This window comes from Cervus canadensis, chromosome 26 (assembly GCF_019320065.1).
Source record: "Cervus canadensis isolate Bull #8, Minnesota chromosome 26, ASM1932006v1, whole genome shotgun sequence".
Taxonomy (NCBI): Eukaryota; Metazoa; Chordata; class Mammalia; order Artiodactyla; family Cervidae; genus Cervus; species Cervus canadensis.
In genome coordinates this window covers 32,337,043-32,362,121 of record NC_057411.1, presented here as the reverse complement: position 1 = coordinate 32,362,121, position 25,079 = coordinate 32,337,043, and the positions used below count along the sequence as shown (strand labels likewise).

The 25,079-nt window shown below is 42.4% G+C and overlaps 1 protein-coding gene across 1 annotated transcript in view; it reads right to left on the bottom strand.

Annotated features, from left to right (window-relative positions):
• Window positions 1–19,718, bottom strand: part of BMP3 (bone morphogenetic protein 3) — a 31,144-nt gene extending 11,426 nt beyond the window's left edge. The window contains exons 1-2 of the mRNA XM_043448262.1: window positions 18,671–19,718; window positions 242–1,155 (exon numbers count right to left, since the gene is read on the bottom strand). Coding sequence (XP_043304197.1) covers window positions 242–1,155; window positions 18,671–18,992 — 1,236 coding nt within the window. The 5' untranslated portion in view covers window positions 18,993–19,718. The remainder of the gene's footprint in view (window positions 1–241; window positions 1,156–18,670) is intronic.
• Window positions 19,719–25,079: the final 5,361 nt, after the last annotated feature.

The window sequence follows — 25,079 nt, the reverse complement described above, 5'->3', positions numbered from 1 at the left end:
GCAGTGCAAAAAACATGTTTTACGCATACATTGTTTTCTCATATCCTTCTTCATACCAATATTGACTTCATATTACTTTAACAACCAGTAAAGAACAACCAAACATAACCATGTTACCTATTACACTTTAGAATGCAATAAATAAAGGTCCAGATGGATTTTGTAAATGAAAACATACATTCAATTTGGGTCTTTCCACACTATGGAAATGGGAAGGACAGGACACAAAAACAATGGCTACCTTTGGCATGGGGAACTGGCACGCTCCGGAGCAGTAATAGGCATCGAAGGACTTGGGGGAGATAATCCATTCGCTCCAGCCAATATCTGCGAAGTCCACTTTAAGGTATCGTCTGGCACAATTCCGGGGTTCAATCCATTGCTTTCTTCTTGCCTTCTTCAGGGTCTGTTCATCAAACTGGAGCGTCTGGCTCTTCTGTTGAGGTCCCTTCCTCTGTTTCTTTTTGTTCTTACTCTTGTCAGGGGGCTGAGTCTGAAGAGTCTTGTAAGGCTTCCTCTCCTCCCACACCCCATCCTCCTTGTACTGATATTCTGCCCCAGGAAGCTCATTGTTCTGCAGAGGCAGAAGGACCCCCGCAGAGCGCTTCCTCCTCCTCCGTTCAATAGAAAGGGCAGCCCTGCTGTGGCCGTCCAGTTTGGGCACAGCTCCAGTGGGGAAATTCCGGTGTCCTTGTAAGCTTGACACCACACTCTCCGGCTCAGAAATGGCAGCATCATTGGCATACACCAAGATATAAGGCTCAGGACTGGGTATCATCTTCTTTGGCAGCTGGTGTCCTTTGGTAGTAATGTTAAATCCTATGAGAAACTCGTCGTTTTCCTTGGCTTTCCTCAAAAGTTGGGTGATGTCTTTCGACAGCCAGGACACAAAGTCTCGATGAGGTTTCCCTCCATCTACCGAAAGATGACCCAGGAGTTGACTTTGGTTTCCACTGGATTTGAGGATCCATGCAGAGAGGTCAATATGAATGTGTTTCCTCTGGGCATGATGTGAGCATTCTTGGGACACAGGACAGCTCAGGCTGATATTTATCAGCTCTCTGATATAGAAATACAGTGTGGCAGATAAAATGTTTTCTGACTTAGTTAGAGAAGTCAGGTTAAAAATATGTAGTTCCTTGTTTTCAAGGGTTCCTAGGAAGAAGAAAAAAAAAAAGGAAGTAAACAGGAGTTAAACAGGACTCTCTACTTCACATCATATACAAAGATTAACTCAAAATGAATGAATGACCTAAATATAAGCACTAAAATCATAAAATTCTTAGAAGAAAACATAGGAGTAAAATCTTCATGGCTTTGGATTTGACAGTGGGTTCTTACGTATGACACTCAAAGTGCAAGTAAAAAAATAAGAGAAATAAAAAAGAGATAAATTGATAAAATAGATAAACTGGATAAAATTCATCAAAATCTCAATAATTATGTGCATCAAAAGATGTTATCAAGAAAGTTTGTACAACCTGCAGAATGGAAAACATATTTTCAAATCATATATAGTATATAATAAAACCTAGGATATAGGCTGGGCTTTCCTGATAGGTCAGCTGATAAAGAATCTGCCTGCAATGCAGGAGGACCCAGTTCAATTCCTGGGTTGGGAAGATCCCCTGGAGAAGGAATAGGCTACCCACTCCAGTATTCTTGGGCTTCCCTGGTGGCTCAGATGGTAAAGAATCTGCCTGTAATGAAGGAGATCTGAGTTCAGTCCCTGGGTTGGGAAGATCCCCTGGAGGAGGGCATGCAACCCACTCCTGTATTTTTGGCTGGAGGATCCTTATGGACAGAGATGCCCAGCAGGCTACAGTCCATGGGGCCGCAGAGTTGGACATGACTGAGTGACTAAGCACAGCATAGCACAGGATCCAGAATATAAAAATAACTCTTACAACTCAACAACAAATAGACAAACCAATAAAAAAATGATCAAAGGATTCAAACAGACATTTCTCCAAAGAAGACATACAAACAGCCAACAAGCAGAGGAAAAGATGCTCAATATCATTAGTCATCAGAAAAATGTAAATCAAAACCTCCATGAGGTACCATTTGACACACGTTTGACATTTATAATAATAAACAACAAAATAGCAAGTGTTAGGATGTGGGGAAATTGGAACACTTTTACATTGCTGGTTGGAATGTAAAATGGTTCAGCTGTTGTGGGGAACAGTTTGACAATTCCTCAAAAAGTTCAATATAGAAATGGCACATGACCCCACAATACTCCAGGTATAAACCCCAAAGAATTGAAAACAGGTATTCAAATAAGTACATGTACACACATGTTTATAACAGCACTACTCTCCACAATAGCCAAAAGGCAGAAACAACTCAATGCCCATCAATGGATTAATGGATAAATAAATGTGATATTATCTGCAAGGAGATCCAACCAGTCCATCCTAAAGGAAATCAGTCCTGAATGTTCATTGGAAGGACTGATGTTGAAGCTGAAACTCCAATACCTTGGCCACCTAATGTGAAGAGCTGACTCACTTGAAAAGCCCCTGATGCTGGGAAAGATTGAAGGCAGGAAGAGAAGGGGATGACAGAGGATGAGATGGTTGGATGGCATCACCGACTCAATGGGCATGAATTTGAGTAAATTCTGGGAGTTGGTGACGGACAGGGAGGCCTGGTGTGCTACAGTCCATGAGGTTGCAAAGAGTTGGGACACGACTGAGCAACTGAGCTGAACTGAATTGTGATATAGTCATATAATGGAATACTATTCAGCCATAAAGAGGAATAAGGGGTTGATACATGATACAGTGTGGATGAACCTTGAAAATATGAATCTTGTGCTAAATGAAAGAAGTCAGACATAAAGATCTCATGTTGTATGATTCCATTTATGAGAAATATCCCCAAAAGGTAAATCCACTGAGACATAATGCAGACTGGTGTTTGCCAGGGCCTGAGGGGATGGAGTAATGTGGAGAAAGTGCTTAATGGGTAGGGGGTTTTTCTTTGGGATAATAGAAATATTTTAGAACTAGATAAACTTGGTGATTGCCTAACATTGTGAAACTACCAAATGTTCCTGAGCTGTTTACTTAATAATAGCTATTTTTAAATTATGTAATTTCCACTTCAGCTAAACAAAAGATAACAGGAGTAGTTTTACAAACTGGATAAAGATGAAAGCAAGGATCAGCCATATTTACTAATATTCTCTTTCCTTTACTGAAATGCAAATCATAAACTTAGTGGTATGAGAGCCGAGAGCTCTGACCTTTCTTAACGAGACTACCAAAAACTATTCCTATAAATTTGGTACAGAGTCATAATTGTGTCTTATCTGAAGCAGTGTCTAGCCTCCTGGTTACAAGCATCGATGGAAGTAAATTCACATTGATTCACATTCTGGCTCAGCCACTTATTAACTATGTAACTGGGAAAGTTAGTGTTCTCAGTCATAAAATGGAGTAATAGTCCTGTCATCAGAATTAAGGGCTTCCCAGGTGGCACGAGTGGTAAAGAACCTGCTTGCCAAAGCAGGAGACACAAGAGACGTAGGTTCAATCCCTGGGTTGGGAAGATACCCTGGAAGAGGGCATGGCAACCCACTCCAATATGTTTGCCTGGAGAATTCCTTGGACAGAGAAGTCTGGTGGGCTACAGTCCATAGGGTTGCAAGAGAGTCACATGGGACTGAATCGACTTACCACGAACTCAACCAGAATTAAGTGAGATGTGTGTAAATCAATTCACAAAGGGTCCAGTAAGTGTTTCTTAAGTATAAATTATTATTACTATAAGTGCTGATATTAACCATAAATTGGGGATTATACTTTCTATCTGCCTTACAAAATTAAGGGTGCAGGATGAGGGTGGGTAAGCAAGACCATATAGCTCTATCTTCAGATAATGTATCTGAAAAAAACTGAGTCATGCATTGAGTGTCGTGAAGATAATGATGTTTGTGGAGCTTGTCTAAAGTTTATGGGATTAGGGGCTTCCCTGGTGGTCCAGTGGTTAAGAATCCACCTTGCAATGCAGGGGAGGTAGGTTCGATCCCTTGTCAGGGAACTAAGATCCCACATGCCATGGAGCAACTAAGCCTGCACTCTGTTAACTACTGAGCAGCCTGTGCTCTGGAGCCCTAGCGCCACAAGGAAAGATCCTACATGATACAATGAAGATCCTTCGAGCTCAACTAAGACCTGATACAGCCAAATACATACATAAATTTTAATAAAATGAAAAAACAAAGCTTATGACATCACATGAATTTAAGAGGGGAATTGCTTCTCTAGAGCTCGATGAAATTATTGAAACTAGGCAACTGTATGTTCAACTTTTCAAATGCAGAAATGAGGAGTAACAGAATGGGTGACTCATTAGCAGGGACAGAAGCTGGTTCCTGCTCTTGAGATCATCTCATGAGCTAATGGTAAGGCTGAAGTTACACTCAAGAATCCCTAGTCCCGAAATGGGGCATCAGAGCTTGAACCCTCTTCCACACACTTGTTTCATATGTAGATTTGTTCCGGAAACATACATGAAATTGTGAAATTGTCATTAATCAGAAACATATTTCAGTAAGAACAAAACATTTTAGCAAGATCGGAAACTTAAAATGAGTTCATTGAGTCCCCAAGTACAGGGGAAGTGCATTTGGGACACACATCTCACTCCTTTCTAACACAGTGTGAAGGAAAAAGGGAGAAACTTCCATTTGTGAAGGTTTGTATAATCCATGACACCAGGATACTATTTTATAGACTTTTATTAGAAAGCCATGGCATCAGCCTTGTTCAGACTCTAGCTCTGATTCATACTAGTTACCAGAGCATATGTTTTTACCCAAATGGAAGTTAAAATGGAAGGAAAAGAAGTCACTCTCTTCTAAGCATATGGCAATCGGATGGTTGCCAAAGGAACACACTGGAGTGAGGAAATGAACTCTGAGGGATGTGGGTGGTGGTGTCTCACTGGGGAAATGCAGTCCTGCCTCTTTCCCCTACTTTTGGCTTCAGAATATTTCCTTTTTACAAACACTTTGTGTCCTGCTGTTAACCAGTCTCCACCTTGGGTCTAACCTTTGATATCATCTCATGAGTGTCTCATAATCTACCAGGTACCTCTTCCGATGGCTTTAATTTTAATTCATTGCCTTCCTTTGAAGTCAAAGCCCTATGGCCCAGGCTCAGTTCTATCACGGTGGCTCAGTAGGTAAAGAATCCACCTGCCAAGGTGGGTGACAAGGGTTTGATCCCTGGGTTGGGAAGATCCCCTGGAGAAAAATGGCAACCCACTCTAGTATTCTGGCCTGGAAAACCCCATGGACAGAGGAACCTGGTGGGCTATAGTTCATGGGGTCACAAGAGCCTGACATGACTTTAGTGATTAATCCACCACCAGCACCACCATTGCCCAAGAGCTGTTCTCAGGCAAATTATCTAAACTCTTCAAGTCTTCGTTTACTTACCCGTAAAATGAGCCCAACAGTATCAGCAGAGTTGCTCTGAGAATTAATTCAGAGTGTAGGTAATGTATACAACACATAGGACAAAATTCAATGAATGTTAGCTAACTAGAATAGCAATGTCCAAGTAGGCACTTAAGTTTGAATTCAGATGTGCTATAAGGATAAAACACACACTTAGTTTTGAGGCCTTAGCACAAAAATGAGTATAAAATACCAAATGAATATTTTATATTGATTATGTGTTGAAAGCATACCATTTGGAAACACTGGGCTAAATATTGTGATTTTTGTGATTTAAACCAAGAAATATATATTTGGTCTTTGTCTCTGTTTCAGGGCCAGAATTCCTAAAACCTTTGGAATTGTCTAAGTGATGAAAGCCATAAAGTGTCCTTTCTATGTTAATGGGGTGATTTTGGAGGCCAAATAATCTGGGCTTCCCAGGTAACTCAGTGGTAAAGAATCTGCCTGCCAATGCAGGTGACAGGGATTCCATCCCTGGGTTGGGAAGATCCCCTGGAGAAGGAAATGGCCCCGCTTTGTTTTCTTGTCTGGGAAATCTTATGAACAGAGGCCTGGTGGGCTGCAGTCCATGGGGTCTCAAAGAGCTGGATGCAACTGAGCACCCACAAAGAATGGGAGCTGGTTGCCCGGAAACTTAACCCTGTGATTAGGGGTTTGGCATTTTCAGTATCACCCCTAACCCCAGATGTCTGGGTGGGGAGAGGAGCTGGAAATTAAATTAGTCACCTATGGCCAATGATTTAATCAGCCATGACTACATAATGAGGCCTCCATACAAATTAAAAAAAAAACAAAAAACAAGGTTTGGAAGCTTCTGGGTTGGTGAACATGTGGAGACTGGGGAAAGTGATGCTCGTGGAATCTCCAAGCCTTTCCCCTACCTTGCCCTGAGCATCTTTTACCTGGCTGTTCCCAAGTTGTATCCTATACTAAAGTGGGAATCTAGTGAGTAACTGCATTTCCTGAGTTATGTGAACCACTCAAGCAAATTACTCAAACCCAAGGAGGAGGCTGTGGGAATTTCCAATGTGTAGCCCTAAGCACAGGTAAGTCATAAGCCCAGGAAACAGTCTGGGTCTGGGACTGGCGTCTGAAGTGGAGGACAGTTTTGGAGGACTGAGCCCTTTATCTATGGAATGTGGATGCTCTCTTTAGGTAGATAGTGTCAGAATTTGGTTGAATTCTCAGACACCCTGTTGGTGTTTGAGTATTCCTTGCTGGTGTGGGTGCAGAACATTTAAAATGTAATATAGTATTGAAATTAATCTCACCCTTTGCATTTCATATTTTTAATGAGGCTACTAAAAATTTTAAATTGCATACATGGCTCACATTTGTGGTTCAAAGTAACTTTCTCCTGGACAGTGGAATGACCATCATTTTTGTGGTCATGTGGTCCAAAAGGAAAGAAAAAAGGCATTTTTTTTTTCCAAACGCAGGGAAGAATTAGGAATTTGCTAAACATAAACATGCAAACCAAAATGTAAGTTGGGCAAGAGATTATTTTCTTGGAAAGCAACACACCTTCCTTTATTAAGGACATATTTCTGTGCTTAGTCGCTCAGTCTTGTCCCATTCTTTGCGACCCCATGGACTGCAGCCTGGCAGGCTCCTCTGTCCATGGGAATTTCCAGGCAAGAGCACTGGAGTGGGTTGCCATTTTCTTCTCCAGGGATCTCCCTGACCCAGAGATCAAACCGTCTCTCTGGAGTTGGCAGGTGGATTCTTTACCACGAAGGCACGCTGCTGCTCCTGCTAAGTCGCTTCAGTCGTGTCCGACTCTGTGCGACCCCATAGATGGCAGCCCACCAGACTCCACCGTCCCTGGGATTCTCCAGGCAAGAACACTGGAGTGGGTTGCTATTTTCCTTCTCCAATGCATGAATGTGAAAAGTGAAAGTGAAGTCACTCAGTCGTGTCTGACTCTTAGTGACCTCATGGACTGCAGCCTACTAGGCTCCTCCGTCCATGGGATTTTCCAGGCAAGAGTACTGGAGTGGGGTGCCGTTGCCTTCTCCGGCTAAGGCACGGGGAAGCCCAAATCAACTATACTTCAGTGAAACAGAAAAAAAGAATGAGGGTAAAAGGGGTTGTTGGGGAGGCGATAAGAGGAGCACACTGTAGTCGTCACTGGTTCGGGATATCTGGAAGCTTTTGCATAAGCAATATTTCCAATGTTTTAAATGGAGACTTATTAAAAAAAATCCCAAATTAACCTGGTTATTCGAAGTCCTTACAGACATCTCAACTGCCTAAATTCGGAAAAGGAATAGACAGGGACTTCCCTGGTGGTTCAATGGTTAAGAATTTGCCTTCCTTTAAAACAAAATAAAAAGAAGACTCTGCCTTTCAATGCAGGGGATGTGGGTTCGATCCCTGGTAGAGGGACTTTAGCACATGCTAAAGGGCAACTAAAGCTTCACACTGCTAGAGACCTCCTGTTTAATTACAGAAAGTCCGTGAGCCATAACGAAGACTCAGAACAGCCAGAAAAAAATTTTAAAATAATTAAAAAAATAATTTTTTTAATAATAAATTTTTTTTTAAAAAGAAAAGGAATGGCCAATTGACATTTAGCTCTTAACAACATTATATGACCCCCGGCATTCAAAGCCTTTGCCATTCCCACCCAGGTGAAGGAATACATTACCTCTGCCTGCCCTAGATTTCTCTCCTCCCCACCTTTTTTAAAACAATAAGTCTCCACCATTTCACAAACCATTCCTTGATTTCTTTAACCCATACTTTATTTTTGTCTTCCCTGAATTTAAAGCATTTCATTTTCATACAAGTCAATGCTCTCTTCCCCAAAATGAGTCAACAAATACTTCCCTGCAGGTTGAAATACATGCTAATAATATCTGTTCCATTACTCTCATGCCTTTTTTGATTTTATATTAATTTAGCTGTTCAAAAAAGTATCTTTTCCTATACTTAAGAGCAGGAGTTTTTCAAAAGCCTTCTCTCTCTTCACGGTGCAAAGCACAGGTTTGTCTGTGAAAAAGATATCTATGTTGGCATATCAATGAATGGAAAATGCTTTCCTGTTCACTTTTTCCATTCTTCTGAAATATTCTGATATTCACCTATTTGGAATCAATGAATCTGAAAATGGAGGCATACTTTCTGATTAATAAGAGCAAAATATAATAATAATATTATTAAAACCAATGGCAAGTGTTATCAGTTTACAGAACAATGGTTTATGTATTTTCAGGATGCCCTTTGTAGTCTTCAGGTACTAGGGAACATTAACTGTGTGCCACACAGTTCAATCATATCTACAATTGCATGCTTATTCTGGGTGCTCTAACTTTAACTAGTTTATTAAAATAAAAGAAAGTAGCTAGGAAAGTAACCTAGATGTTGGTCTTAAAGTTATTTCTTACACATTTGAGTTACAGAATATCTGCTCTGGAGGAAAGAAAAAAAAAACCCAAAACATTAACCAGTGACTTAAGAATTGTTTACAAATACTCGAGGGGCCATAGAGAGATCAGGGTTTTTCTTGTCAGTGTCAAAGATGAGAATTAGGTCTAAAGGTGATAGCTGAATGGAGGCAGAAATCCAGATCAAGGTAAATCATGACTGTCTAAGAGTGTAGCCTGATGGTGAGACCCTTCTATGGGGCCAGGAAGACAGGAGAGAGACGACCATAATTCAAGACTTACTGAAGGATCTCTTTATAGTAGGGAAGGTGTGAAAGGTGAATTAGATAACCTCTCAGATCTCCTGCAAGGAACTACAATAGGCTTTAATTTCAGCTCCTTCCAAGGTAATGTTTTTAGATGTCAAAATATAACTACCAATAGGTGGTGCTGTTTTCTTACTGTTTGCTAAGCACTTGCATAAGCTTGGCTTTTCCTTGCTGAACATACTTTTCCCATGATCTGCTTAGGATGTGCCACTGGCATTATAATAGTCTGAATTTTCTAGAGTCATCATACCTGTGAATTGGAAAGGGGCTTAGAAGTCAGGTGAGTTTTGGAACAGCCATACTTTTTTTTTTTGTGCACCTGTTAGGACTTACCACTTCTCCCTGAAATGCCTTCATCCAGCCTAGTTCTCCATAATGATCCAGATTCCATTTTTAAGGCAAAACAGAGGCAAGCTTTTTACAACCCACTCCTTTCATTTAGACCCTGTCCTATTACTATTTTCATCATACTGTTATTCCTTCCTAAGACCCTAAGTTCCTTAAAGACAAAGCTCTGTAGTAATTACATCAGGCTCTTCAGCCCCAAGCATGGGGCTTAACTCTTAAGTAGTGCTCAGTAAATACTTCTTATATGAATAAACAGTTTTAGCCCAACCTATTCATTGTAGAGGGCCTCCCCCGATGCTCAGCTGTAAAGAATCTGCCTGCAGTGCAGGAGATGCAGGAGACTCGGGTTCAATCCATGGATTGAGGATCTCCTGGAGGAGGGCGTAGCAACTCACTCCAGCATTCTTGCCTGGAGAATCTCATGGACAGAGGAGACTGGCCAGCTATAATCCATAGGGTCGCAGAGTCAGACACAACTGAAGCGACTTAGCATGCATGCATACACGTTCATTGTAGAAATGTGAAAATGAAGGGCCATAAAAGTCAGCCAGCCAGTGAGCATTGATTTTGGAAAGAAACCCAGGTCTTCTATTACCTATATAAAAATTTTATTGGGGGGGGGTCTGGTTATCAGATAAAGGCAGAACATCTATTTGTTTTCATCTTAAAAGAAAGCACCTGCTCCTCAAGAAACCCAGGACTCTGCAAAGAAACCAAGACCTGGGACCAGCCATACTATTGTGACAGTTCAGTTCCTCTCAGGGAGGAGTCGAGGAGGTGCCGGGGAGTGGGGAGTGGGAGGTCACCTTCGTGCTGGCCCACACAGAACGTTTTCAAAGGGAAATAGAACGTACAATGGAAAGCTTTCTATGTAAAGTCTGATTTTAAAACAAATAGACTAAATGAAATCTTGATGATTAGTTAAATCCCCAGGAAGCAGCAAAAACATTTTAGTCATACAGAAAATATGTAACTAAGAACAACTCTTTTTTTTTCCATCCTTTTCTCCAAACAAAGCACAGCTGCTAGGGGTGCCTAGGACAGGGCCATATATGCTCATAGTCACGGGCTGACTACTCTCTGCTGATTATGGCGCCAAGGCTACAGTTCCTCTATGCCACCTTCAGTTTCCCGGCATCAAGAGATGGAGAGATTCTAAATAGAACACGGTCAGAATGTTGTTTTTCTTGCAGAGTTCCAGGCAAATGACTGAGTTTTATGGGATCTCAAAACAACCATCCTCTATGTCCAAAGTAAAACATGGCCAAAGATGATATAATGTATGTTTTTCTAGAATAGCAAAATGTTCACTAATCAAGTTTATCTACTTTCAGCCTCCACCCAAGGGCATTCCTAGACTGTGAGCTCTCAGAGGGTAGACCCATGTCCAGATAAATCTTTGAACTCCTAGCACTTTGCGCGGTTTGGAGCAATGATATCCTGAAAAATAGTTTAAAATATTTAACAATGAATGAGCCACTGTGCAAACTTACCAGATTCTTGAGTGTTTCCTACTTCACACCAAAGTAAAAAAAAATTTAAGCTTCCAAAGCAAAAGGCCTTCTGGGGGATAAGTATCCTATGGAGTTTTCCCTTCATCAGGAGAAAAACATTACTAGAACAGTGTGTAAAGTAGAATGGCTTAGTCCCACATCTTCATGGTAAAATGTCTTAGAGGAAACTTAAACTGAAATTTCTTTCAGTTATCTTTAAAGCATCTGTTGCCTGGCTGATAGCTTTTCTACTATCTTCTCTTACCTAGTCCCCTGAACACCTAATTCAGCTCAACTGAAATATTTCCCGAGTGCCTACTGTGTGGCCACCTATGCCAGGCCCTCAAAATACAAGCTTGAAATGAAATATGCTATTTGCCCTCCAGAAACTTGACCCCTGCCCCATCACCCATTTTCTAGCAAACTTATTAGGCCCCAGATTCTGCAGCTGGGAAAGAAGGGTTACACAGCTTTATTAACTTACTTTTGAACTCCTCCCCAGGGTAAAGCTGTCATAAAAACATTAATATACCATCCAAAGTGAAAGAAACTTACCCTTATATAAATTAATAAACCATTTGTCCAGGGAAAGACCCACTAAAACGGCCAGACGAGACCAGAACTAGAAGCCTAATCAATCCTGAATTTCAGACGCCGGTTATAAGATACTCAAAACTCCAGGGATGTTGAGTTTAGAGGAGTGTCTCAGACATGCGTCAGAATCACCTTACTGGCTTGTGAAAATCAAGGTTTCTGTGCCCACCCTCAGAGTGTGATTCAGATGGTTTGGGTGGGCTGGAGCATTTCTAACAAGTTTCCTGGGTGATGGTGATGCTGCTAACTCAGGGACCGTACTTTGAGAAAAACTAACTTCAAGAAATCACTATAAAAAGGTGCAACTCTGCTCCATGCAGTCACCAAGGTCAGAACAGAAACAGTAATTTCTTGAATGGAAATTTGGCATAGATTGTATTACAAGAGGACTACGACCTCTTCATGCTTACATTGCTATCCAGATATATCCTTTGTGCCACAAACAACTGCATGGTATTTACTGTGTTAGGTATGTTTGAGATTTTGTGGGGAGCGAGAGAAAGACAGTATCTCAAAGTATTAAGACTATCTCATTTACATGGGACTTCCAAATGCATTTTCGCGTTCAGTTTTTTCAACTACATTTCACCATCTTTCTGTGAGACTAGCACAGAAGGTATGACTTAACCCATTTGATACATGATGAAATTAGGCCTGGAAATATTAGATGACTTTATTAATTAGCAATGCAGCCAAGATTACCATTTAGATCTCTTAATGCTCTTAATCCTAGATTCTCTAGGAATCTCTTCTCTTCTTGAAAACCATTTATCTTAACCATACCTAAGTGCAGCAATTATACTCCATTCAGTCTTTAGATTAATTCCATGCATTAAATTAAAATTTTCTTGGCCAAAAAAGCAAATAAGATCATGTTGGGCCTCAGTAGTTTTAACTTTAAATCAGAGGACTGGGCAGAGAATCTCTCATTACTAAAGCTATTGGATACAATTATTTTATAAAAGGAACATTTAATATTTACTCACTATAATATTTAAAGTCATATTTAATATTTACTCCCTCAGTAAAGTAAGAACATACTGAAGTCAGAAATATAGTAGGATCAGTTTGACCAAACACTTTATTCATAATGCCCAAGCAAAACCAAGGCATTGCATTACTGTGGTTCTACTGCCAAGAAACAATAGATCGTAAAGAAAGGTAGATCACTGAAGGATTCAATAAAACACCATGGTCAATTGGCTTTACGACTTACATGTGGATGTTTTAGACAAATAAAGAGACATCCATGCCTTTAATAATATCATCCCTGAAAATGTGTGTTACCAAGAGTGCTTTAGGTACCAATATTGTAGGACACAACCACTACTAACATATTACTAGACTAGTGGCTTTATGGATTTCTAAGTATATTCCATAGGTGAGGGCTCTTCGGTCACAATGCCATGGTTTACTATGGTCCAAAGTAGATATTACCTTGGTAAATTTGTGTCACTTGATTAATACTATGTCACTGTTTCCATTACACTGTTTCCATTACTCTATTTTCATGGGTTAGAAACATAATCATAAAAATTCACTCTGAATTTAAACTTGGCATAGGAAAGTTCAAATAGAAACTATTTACGAAGCCAAACTTCTTTCCATCATACCACTGAAATAAAGTTATCAAGATACTAACTACTGTGCTGTGCTAAATCGCTTCAACCGTGCCCGAGACTTTGTGTGACCCCATGGACTATAGCCTGACATGCTCCTGTGGCCATGGGATTCTCCAGACAAGAGACCCATTGGAGTGGGTTGCCAAGCCTTTCTTCAGGGGATCTTCCAGATCCTAGGATTGAGCCTGCGGCTTTCATGTCTCCTGTTTGGCAGGTGGTTCTTTACCACTAGCGCCATCTAGAAAGTCTAGGATATACAAATTTAATGGATTTAATACAAATTTAATGGGAAAACCATCAAAATTTTAGGAGAAAAGTTTTGATGTTGGGGCAGAAAAATCCTGACTAGCATATACAAAATTGCTCAATAATTTTCATTAGGCTTTTTGATAGGTATGAGTTTTGTTATATCTAATAAATATAACAAGCAATTGGATTATATAAGGGCTTTGACAGATATCTATAACCAAGGGATTGATGATAATAAAACATTAACAAAGTGATGAGTATGATCTCTAGTGAATTTTTCCACAAATAAAGGCTTTCTTTTACAAGAATAATACCAGATTGATGTAAAATAATAAATACTAATCCTATAGAAGAAAATAATGAAGGAGGATTAATAAAAACAGACAAAATAAAATTTAATGACAGAGGCTCTAAAATTACATTCAGAGAAATTTAAAATATGAAATCAGGAAGATGGTCCAGTTGGCCCTTGGTATTCTCAGAAACTGGTTGCAGGACCCCCTGCAGATACCAAAATCCATAGATGTTTAAGTCCCTAAAATTAAATGGCATTGCATCTGCATATAATCTACATACATGCTCCTGTATACTTTAAATAATCTCTAGAATATTTATTATTCAGCAAAATCAAGTTCTGCTTTTGGGAAATTTCTGAAATTTTCCCCTGTGAATATTTTTAATCTGTAGCTGGATCCCTGGTACCCAGCGATATGGAGGGCTAACTGTACAATGCCAACTGGATTCAAGTCCAAAAACTAATAGTGTAAGGAAATATCCTGAGTAAACAAATGAGAAATGAGATGGTGTTCAGTCATAATATTCACTTGAATTTTGCGTATCTTCTTTCTTGAGAAATTAGGAAGAATCTGAACCAATGTTTCCCCAGATAGATGTCTCAGAACCACAATTCTCTAAAGTGCTCTCATGAGGAGAAAGTGATCCACTCTTAAGAGGGTTCATGAGCATTTAAAGGCCCTGAAAGGTCCCAAAGTAAACTGATAACTCTTCCCAAACTTACTTGATACTGGAATGCAATTTTATGTAACATCTTTTAACTTTTAAATACCCTCTTTTACAAAATCTTCTCCTAGAAAATCAGATAAGATGATTAGAAACTTTGAGATGAGCTCAGTATGTTTGAAAACTTGTCTGGCAAATATATCATGATGTCCATTTCTTCTTCCATTTAAATAAAGGGTTGGGCTTGCTTTCTTTATAGCCTCTTCCAAACATGAAATTGTGTAATTCCAAAACGTTTAAGATCAGGTCTGACATTCACGTCTTTAGCTAACTTTTAGAAAAACCTGAACTGGGTCAATCAAATGCTTATAAACTTCCACCGCTTAGATAAAATGTCTGTAACCCTTTTAATATATTCTCAATTATGTATATAGTTTTAATGTAAAAATATTCCCTGAGTGAATTATCTACTTAGGGGACTTTTTCCATTGACCCTCATGTTCTCCTGGTCTCTCTGAGTGTGTCTAACCATACTAAAGAGATAAATTTAAATTATTTTTAATGTAACATTCTTTTTCTTTTCCATTAGCATAGATAATCTAGAATTCATGGCATTATGGATTTTTAAATGTCAGAGATTGTAAAGCTGTCTTGATTGTTACAGTAAAAACTTCATTAAGGGCTATCATGTATTCAAAGTGGAGTGTAATTCAAAGCAGCTGCACTTCCAGTTCTCCCTCTCCAGATGTATTATTGTCCTCTGAATAAAAACATCAGATACTCTAAGTATTCTTTAATTTCTAGGTGCCAGAAATTTCTAGGTAACTCTGTTTTAATAATGTTGTAATAGCCCCTTGGCATCAAACCCACCAAAAATGATGCTTCCCCCTCAGCCCATGCATTTTACAAAACTGGCTCCTATTAGAATGATTGTTAAGCCCTTCACTACATCCTTTTTAAAGCCTTATATTTTAGCCTTGCACTTCAGAAACATGTCACATTATAATTCTTCATTTTAAAAGATTTTTGGTTACAGTAGGAAAGACTCTCCTCTTTCTCATTGAAGGAAAATATTCATTTCGGGGTCTGACTTTTCTCAACTTTCTTTTCTTTCTGTCTATAAAGTCTGTGTCATTTTTCTTTAAAGGTGACATAAATCCACTGAAATGCAATCTTTTGTAGTTATATGTCATAAATTAAAATAATGATAGTTTCCTAATAAGAACATCTGTGCGTTAATCGCTTTCCCTAAAGAGGTTAAATTTATGATTAAGAAAAACAAGATTAAGTGACTATGGAAATGATGAGAAACTAATGAACACAAAGTATGTATCTTCAAGGATCAGGCCAGGAGAAAACCTCATGCAAAATATTCTTCTTTCACTACATAGAAGCCAAGGACAACTTAAACTAGGATGAAAATAAAAGCTGATTTCATGTCCCTCTTGTCTTCCTTCGAGATGGTGTGTTTTTCTAAAGCCGAACTTCTCTGTCATCAATAATTTTGCAAATTACCTTTTACAAAGGGAAAGATAAAACCTATCTTTATATAAACACTTACACACCACAAAAAGATGTATGAGTGCTCCAAACTTACGGTTTTGGCACACCAACTGCATAGCACTGAGGGAGGAGAAAAGGGTTAGCAGAAAGTGTATTTAGGATCAATGCCACCCACCATCAAGTAATGGTTTAAGTAGAAGGTAATCAGAGGGAGACCACAGCAGCTAAATTTCAACCAAAGATATTCTAGGTTTAGAACAATAAATAATTTTAATCAGGTATGTTCCAAGGAGCAAAGAGGGCTCGAAGGCTATAACTCAGCCTGAATAAGCACGAGGAAAGTCTGCCGAATCAGCAGCCACTCCATAGACAACAGCACACACCTGACCTTCCATTAAAATCTGTAACATCGTTGGTCCAGAGAAGCCCATATGTTTGTGAAACCTCAACACTGTGGACTGGAAAACATATCTGATTTATTAAAGCAGACAGCATCTTTCACCTACATCAGAACACGTGTCACAAGATGAAGGGTGTTAGGGAAATGCTGATATGGATAAAGAAGAGAGACACACGAAAGCCTTAGCCCCTTCCTGGAGTTCTGCCTTATTAAAGCCAGAACTGCTTTTAATAAGGTCTTTTTAGTGTGTTAGTAACTAAACACTCTTGGAAGGAGTCCAACACGAGCCACCTCTCCAGGAGTCTCCAGTGTAGTAACAGGACACTTCAGCTTCCACAAAAACTGGTGTCTACATTTGATGAATAAGTCATTAAGACAGTCTCTAGGATGCTAAAGGAATTACTTTTCTTATCAGGGAGCACAGCCTTGTATACATCCTTTAAGCTGCAATTCATCATTTCAAGGGAACTTCTGGCCTCCGTATCAGAGTTTATCATTTGATGGTCTAAGACTACAGAGAGGCTGATAAGGGACACTCTGAAATTATAATGCATAGAGTGAGCTGAAGCCAAAGAGTAAACGGGGCCTGAGATATTCAAATCCTTATCCATCTCTCACTCATGGTTCCCTCAGTCTAAAACAAACATACAAAACACTACACAATAGGTGTGAATGAAACAAACTCACATGCCACCTCCAAACCTTGTGATTCATACTAAAAATCTGTGATTCCAAAAATACTATTCATCTCTTGGGTGCCTTGGGGACTCCCTAGGAATATTACTAAGAAAATGCATATAGAGGTGAGAATGATTAGATTATCTTCACCATTGCCACCTGCCTTGCCCGCCCAACTTCTCTGGTTTCTTCCACACTGTTTTTTCATGGCGCTCTGCCCCTGGAGTTGCACTAAACAGGCCAGTCACTGGTGTGGTCAGCTGTCAGGACAGCCTTCTCAAGTGCTTCTCAAGTCTGCTCACACGACCAAGAGCAGGTTTCTCTTTCCTTAGCAGAGGCCACCTCCTTACAGATCATGCTCGTGGTTTTCAGAAGAAAGCGAAATCTGATTCAGCTCAGGCTCCAGCTAAAGACTTCTGCATTAGAAAGCATAATTCACATTTATTGTAAATGTCATCAAGCCTAGGTGCTCTAGAGTGTATTTACAGTGTCAGCCTAGGGCTTTCCCTAATGGATGCTTTCCTGGTGTTCCACTTTTCCAGGAGTCCTACATATCAAAGCTTTGGGAGATGTCTTTCTAGTGATTCTGACAGAATTGATAGAGCATGAGGCATGGCCTCCTAACTTGAAGATTCTTGGCTATTTTTCAACGGTTCACTGAGGACAGGCTTTGCAGTTACATTTCCCTTAATCGTAAATGCAGTGAACAAAAAAGCCGGGTGCATCCTCAAAGCACATAAACCGAGTTAGCGTCCAGGAGACTTTCCCTCAAGCTGTTAGCACAGGGGAGGCAGGCTGTTAGCATAAGTTATTCCCTTCACCAAAGGGGCCAGGAGAAACCTTGTTAAGCCATGAATTTCAGTCCACAGTGATCTGTGTGTTGAAAAATGGGATGAGCAAATTTTCATCGGCAAATTCTAAGAGGTGTTTACATCCACCGGCTGCTCCCCTCCGTCCCAGCTCCTCCCAGGGTGGGTGGTACATCCTTGTTTGCCCAGATGGGTTTTAAATAATCGAAACACTCGAGCACCTGGTTTAGTCTGCGCTGTTTGCCACCAAGGGACTATCAAGTAGAAAGTGTCAAATATAAACACAGAGGACGCCAGTTAAGAGGAGGTGGAAGGTCTGGAGAAGCGACTGTCTAAAGGGCTAAGGGGAAGGCGTCTAGTTCAAGTGTGATTTTTCTCTCTGGTGCCCTGGGGTTGGCAGAAAATAACATCTGCCTCTAGGCCAACAAGGCTATAGCCCTGTCCAAGGGAAGTTCCGCTGACCGACTTAAGAAACATCGGCATAGGTTGCCCCAGGGGAGCTCCAGACACCCAGGGCAAGAGGACCCGGCTGGATAGGGTGGGGGGCAGCCCCTTTCCCGGTTTCCTGCATTTCCTTCTTCCAGCCGAGCTGGTTCAGGTCTCGGCGCCCTTCTCTCCCACTTCTCCCTCTCCGTTCGGACTCTAGATTGGGCTGATTCTTAGGTCACGGGTAGAATGCGGGATGGGACGGCACCGGGGGGCTGCGGGGAGCGTGAGCCGCAGGGCGAGGGAGGGTCTCTAGGTGACGCGGGGGGCAGACGAGGAAGCCGTGGGGGGGGGGGTGTCCCGGGAGACCCCCGGGACAAGATCGATGAAAGGGGGCGCCCCGGGCACTCACCTGCGGCTCCGGCTCGAAAGCTGCGGACCGTGTTGCCCTCGCGCAGCAGCTGGGGGCGCAAAGGCGACGAGCCCCGCTCCGAGGTCCCCGGCGTCCGCGCCGCCTCCGCTCGGCCGCCGCTGTACCTGTCGTAGAGCCTCAGCATGTGCTCCGACAGCTGGTCGAGGGGCTGCACCGGGGATTCGGGGCCGCCACCTGCCGCGCGGTCGCCCGGCACAGCCACGCGGAGCTCCGGGAAGGGCTGCCTGAGTCTCTGTCCCTGCGCCAGGCTCACACACAAGCAGCCCAGCCACAGACGGAGCAGCCCGCGCGCCCCGGCCATCGCGAGGTCCGCTCCGCTGCTGCGTCCTGGGAGGAGGCGGGGAGGTCCCTCCGAGGCGCGGACCGGGTGCCTCCGAGGTCCCTCCAGCGGCGGAGCCGAGGGTGGAAACTCCCAACTAGCTGGGGCGAGGGCGCCCGGAGCCCGGACGCTGCCCGAGCAGGACCACGATGGGCCCCACTCTTGGCGCCGGCCGATCGCGGGCCGGCAGGTGGGCTCTTCCCCGGCGGCCGCGCGGACCTCACCCGCGCAGGGCGCTGCCGGCGCCGGCTCCCCTCGGACTCCCAGCCAGAGCTGAAGTCGCGGCGTGTGTAGCTGGCGTGTTTTCTGATCTGTCTGTACCCTCCCTCCCCGCTTTATTCTCGGGAACACCCGGCCGAAGCGGGCGCGCGGGGCACCGGGACTTAGCGCTGCGTCGGGCGCGCAGCCGGAGCGGGGTGAGCCGAGCGCGGACCGGAGGGCGCTCGCTCGCCTTTTGCAAGGATTGGAGCAGCCGCGGTGCGGCCGGTCCGAGTTTTGAGTGTTTGCGTGTGTGTGTGTGTGTGTACGTGTGCGCGTGTGCGTGTATGTGTGTGTGTGTGTGGTGTGCAACAGAAGGAGGGGGGAAGAGGGGGAAAGAGAGAGAGGGAGAGAGACCGACTCGGTTCCCTGGCTGATCTGTACCGTCCGCAGCCAACCTCGCTCTCTCCCTCGCCCTGGAAGGCAGCAGGGACAGGGCTCTACCCCGGAGAGAAGGGAAGGGGGAAGTAACCAGTTAGTCAGCAGGGGGAGGGAGGGAAGAGGAAGGAGAGGTGGGGGTGGTAGAGGGGAGGAAGGGGGGGGGGGAAGGAGAAGGTCCAGGAAGAAAGAAAGGGTAGGAGGCACGGGGTATTATTATGATTATTATTTAATCTCTTCAGGAACATTGGCTATGTCCCTGCCAGCAAGAAGGGAGAGGAAAAGTAAACTTTTTCCTGGATTCTTTCTCCTTTGATTCCAATCAAAATCAAGACGTGAACAGTGAACACCAACCTCGTTCCTTTCCTGGGCCTCTGGGGGTCAGGTGGCAGACCACGAACCTGCCCCTGTGCCGGGTTGCCAGCTCCCCCAGTCTCCCCGAGAGCTTACCCGTCAAAGCTCCTTCTCTTCTTTTTTTTTTTTTTTTTTGCTCCTTCTCTTCTGCATGTTCCCTTTGCGTCTCCTCCACTCTCCACCCAGTCCCCCGGTTCCCAGGAAGTAACTATGCGCCAAGTCGACTCAATCCCGTCTTAAAACAAATAAGCAAGCACCCTGCAAACACCCACCCACCCCCACAGTCCCCCTCAAGAGGATTCTCTGCAGGGTGGTGGGTGGTGGTGAAACAAGGATTTCTGGGAGAGGCTGAAATCCAGAGCGGACTTTCACAGTTGCTAATCACACCTTAGGTACTCACTGTTATTTTGATATCAAGTGTGCTATCTTGAAACAACTTTCACAATAAAGCCCATTTTACAGATGAGGAAACTGAAGCAAAGACTCTCCTAGATGGCAGAGCTGAGCTCCCAACTCAGGGAATCTGAGTCCTGAGCTCACACACCCATAATCATCACTCTATCAGTAATGAAGCTAGCATTTAAAGTGAAGCTTCAGTGTGACAATTCATGTAAATATTCTTAGCAGAGGCTTCCCAGGTGGTGCTAGTGGAAAAGAATCTGGCTGCCAATGCAGGAGACATAAACGACTTGGGTCTGATCCCTGGAATCTGGAAGATCCTCTGGAAGAGGGGACCGCAACCCACTCCAGTATTCTTGTCTGGAGAATACCATGGAGAATCCCATGGAGCCTGGCAGGTTACAGTCCGTGGGCTTGCAGAGAATCGCACTTGATTGAAGCGATTTAACAGGCTGGCACATTTTTAGCACAGTGCCCCGCCTGGTGCAGTAAAGACTTCAGTAAATGTCAGTTGCAACTTATCTGTTCCCTCGATGGGAGCAGAGTGGAGTTTATGAAAAAGAATATAGGCTGTGGGATCACAGTGGGCTTCCAAATCTCCATTTCTTCTTTGAAGGTGAATAAGGACACGTCCCTTTCAGAGTGTTGCTTGGATGACAATAGAAGACAGGGTTAAAGTGACTGGCACCCTGGCTAGCTTTCAGTGGAGACTCAATCTCTTTTTATCCCAAATTCATCCCAAATGCAGACGACATTCTCCCCATTCAGTCACTTCTCAACCCACTGCGGTTTGGATTTTGCCCTTGGCCACCCCTGGAACTGTTCTGCAGATAATAACACATACTTTAGGGGTGGTTGTGAGGATTAAGTGAGATCATGTGTGTGATCTTTGCCTGGCATCAAGAACATAATAGCTTTTGTGATTAATAATGAAGACCCAATTGCAAAATTCAATAGGCCCTGGAAATTCTCTCCCTTTTGGGTTTTTCCCTGTGAATCTTTGGTTCTTTCCCTCTGCTTTTTGCTCTCTCTCAGTTCTGTGAGCTGTCTCCTCTTTCTTGGCCTGCCTTCAGTGTTTCTCACACCTTTATAACCCATCCAGGGAGGATACCTAATGAAGAAAAAAATCTTCTGCTTTGGTGATCTCCTCTGAGCTTTGAGTACATAGTACTGGGTCTCTCCCAGCCGCAGTCTGCATTGCTGAAATTTCGCCTTCCAGCCTTTTGAAATCATCCCCAAGACTTCCCTTCTTTTAGCTCTGGTGCACTTCCCTGGTGGCTCAGATGGTAAGGAGTCTGCATAGATCCATTGCTACTTCTGCTGCTTTATACTTGACACAATTCTTCATTCCTAGAAGCTGTGCTATGACTTCTAGGGTTGACCACATGTCTTCAATGCCTATCCTTACTTCTTGCTAGATATACTTTCTCTTCTTCATGCTTCCATTTTCTTATTAGAGTCATAAGTATAAACTAATAGTTCCTGTCAACAGGATTGTTGTAAAAAAGAAAAAAATCATGTGACAGTCCACGTCAAGAGTCAGTACAGTGCCTGAAAGTGAAGAAGGTGAAGTTGCTCAGTCGTGTTCGACTCTTTGTGACCCCATGGACTGCAGCCTACCAGGCTCCTCCATCCATGGGATTTTCCAGGCAAGAATACTGGAGTGGGTTGCAATTTCTTGCCTGCATTGTAGGCAGACGATTTACCGTCTGAGCCACCAGGAAAGTGCAGTGCCTGGCACAAAGCAAATGTTTTAGAAGAGTCGGCTATGAGCTAAGAGAATTGTTTGTGTGTTTTTGTTTAACACAGAGGCCAGGCCATACCTATCTTTATATTTTAGTGACCAGCCATTACACTCAGAGTAAATGAGATGACGAGATGTTAAGCAGGTAGAATGATCCCTAGCTGGACTCTCACCTGTAATTGCAAGAGTTCATAAAAGAAAAACTGTGAATGGAATCTAGCAAGCTGAAGAACATTTGTAGCAGCCAGATTCGGAACCAAAAGTGGCACATTTGCAACTAAACAACTCCCCAGAAGATGGAGCAAGGGATGAAACAGATGAAGTCAGCAGCATCATGTTCATCAATGACAAAGAAACGACACATGTCAGACACTCTGAGTGACTACCTGGGGAACCGAATTCAAGGCAAACTGAGGGACTTCCCTGGTGGTCTAGTGGTTAAGACTCCAAGCTTCCAATGCAGGGGGCACAGGTTCAATCCCTGGTCAGGGAGCTAGATCCCACATGCTTTGTGAAGTGGCCAAACAAACAAACAAACAAACACATAATAAATAAATACAATCCATTTATTTTAAAAAATCAAATTGAATTGGGAGTAGTAGTTCCCTCATCACAATACCATGAAATGCCATCTTATCCCTGGTGGTTCAGATGGTAAAGAATCTGCCTGCAATGCGGGATACCTGGGTTCGATCCCTGGGTTGAAAAGATCCCCTGGAGGAGGGCATGGCAATCCCTTTCAGTATTCTTGCCTGCAGAATCCCATGGACAGAGGAGCCTGGCAGGGTCCATGGGGTCGCAAAGAGTCGGACACTGCTGAGTGGCACAGCACAGCATCAGAATACCTTCAGATGCCATCTTATGATACTTTAAGACTATAGGCCAATGTTTCTTTTATCAAAGTTCACAGATCTGGATGGACGAAGTTATCACAGAGTACTGGCATCTTTAGATGCCTTCTCCCAAAATGAGACAAATAATAGCATTCATGATTCTGGCTGAGCTTCTGGCTTATTTGATGCGTGAAAGGTTTGCAGCTATGCAAACAAGGAATTTCTGAAGTGAATACAGTGGTGGTACATGGTTGGGTTTCTTATTGGGTGTGGTTGATTAAAATTTATCTTAAATTTTAATAATAGGAATTTCCTATTTTTATCTTAGAGAGTAAATGTTATAGTCAACCATTGAATCAGAGAGAGGACACTTATCGGTCTCTTTTCCTAAATACAAGGAGAGTAAGAGAGACATTTCCATAATTTAAAATAACAGCAAATACAAATTTGGAATTTTAGTGGCTTCTGTTGAGTTGAATTCTACTTTTGACCACAAGATCCTGTCTGTGTGTAAGTGTGTGTATATATGTGTGTATGTATATATATATATATATGAGTGAGGGAATGAGTGAGTGATCCCAACCCAAGGATCAAACACAGGTTTCCCACATTGCAGGCAGATTCTTTACTGTCTGAGCCAGCAGGGAAGCCTATATACATGCATGTATACATGTCCTCTTATTAGTCCTCTTAAGCAATATGTACATTTATTTTCTTAAAATGTCCCATTGGTACTTATCATTGAATGCTTACAGAAGGCTGCAGTAGTAGTTGTGGGGGAAATATGTAAGAAGAATGTGTCTTATGCTTGGAGCATTTTAACATTCTAGTAAGTGAATCAAAGAAACCCACATGAGACAATCAACAAATAATGGGAGAATCAACAAATAATAGACTTGTCACAATTTGCTGTGTCAGTCAACAGGAGGAAATCAATGGGAAATGGAGTAGCCAGAGAAGATTTCCTGGAAAAGAAGAAGCTTTACTTAGCCTTGAAAAATGAGTAGGACCTTAGACAAGTCAAACATAAAGGACTTGCAATTTAGAAAATATCTGTTAACAGTAAGTTGCAAAAAGTAAGAATGAGTTTGCCATGTTAGTAAGGCTGTGTCTGTTGGGACAAAGGTTGATCTGATTTGAGGAGAGTGTGTATGCTGGAAAGTACAGGAAATAGAAATGGATTGTGGTCTAGAATGAGTTTATGGAGGACCTTGAATGCCAAATCAAGGAGAAAGTAGGGAACTGTAGAATGCTTTTGAGAAGAGCAAGCCAATGGTCTAACACTCTAATGGTCCAAACTCTCTAAAATGGTCTGGAAAGTTTTAATAACTAATCAATTTCCTGCCTCTGGAAGCAGGTAAACAACTTGGAGAAATTTAGAACTAACTCACATGCTGAAAGGTTGATTAAAAATATTTAAAGCCTGATTAATTGCAAACTTTCTTGGCTGCAAGGAAACAGATTTATGGGTTTGATTCACAGTGGCTTAAACATAGGAGTTCATTTTTCCTCCTGTTGCAAGAAGTCTGCAGTTAAGGAGCTGTTGGTATTTGTTCAGTGACTTGACAATGTCATTACTAAAGTTTTTAAGACTTATCTTTTCTCTCTTTCTTGCTTTCTCAGGGTCACCACATGGCTTCTGCAACTCCAGCCATCGAGCCCTTGCTCAAAGAAGAAAGGAGGAAAGGAAAGCACCAATCATGTTTTTCTGTTTCATCAAGAGAGTCAAAATCTCTCTCAGAGTCCTGACTGTTATCTATTAAATCTCATTGGTCTAAACCGTTTTTCAAGGCCATCCTTGCCTGTAAGCATTCAAGATTATCTGAATGAGTGAAAGTGAAAGTGAAGTCACTCAGTTGTGTCTGACTCTTTGTGACTTCAGGGACTGTAGCCCACCAGGCTCCTCTCTCCGTGGGATTTCCCAGTATTTTCCAAGAATACTGGAGTGGGTTGCCATTTTCTTCTCCAGGGGATCTTCCCAACCCAGGGATGGAACCCGGGTCTCCCACACTGCAGGCAGACTCTCTACCATCTGAGCCACCAGGGAAGCCCATATCTGAATGAGGGGGACTGGAAAATTAAGTATCTTGTCTGGCCTGGGAA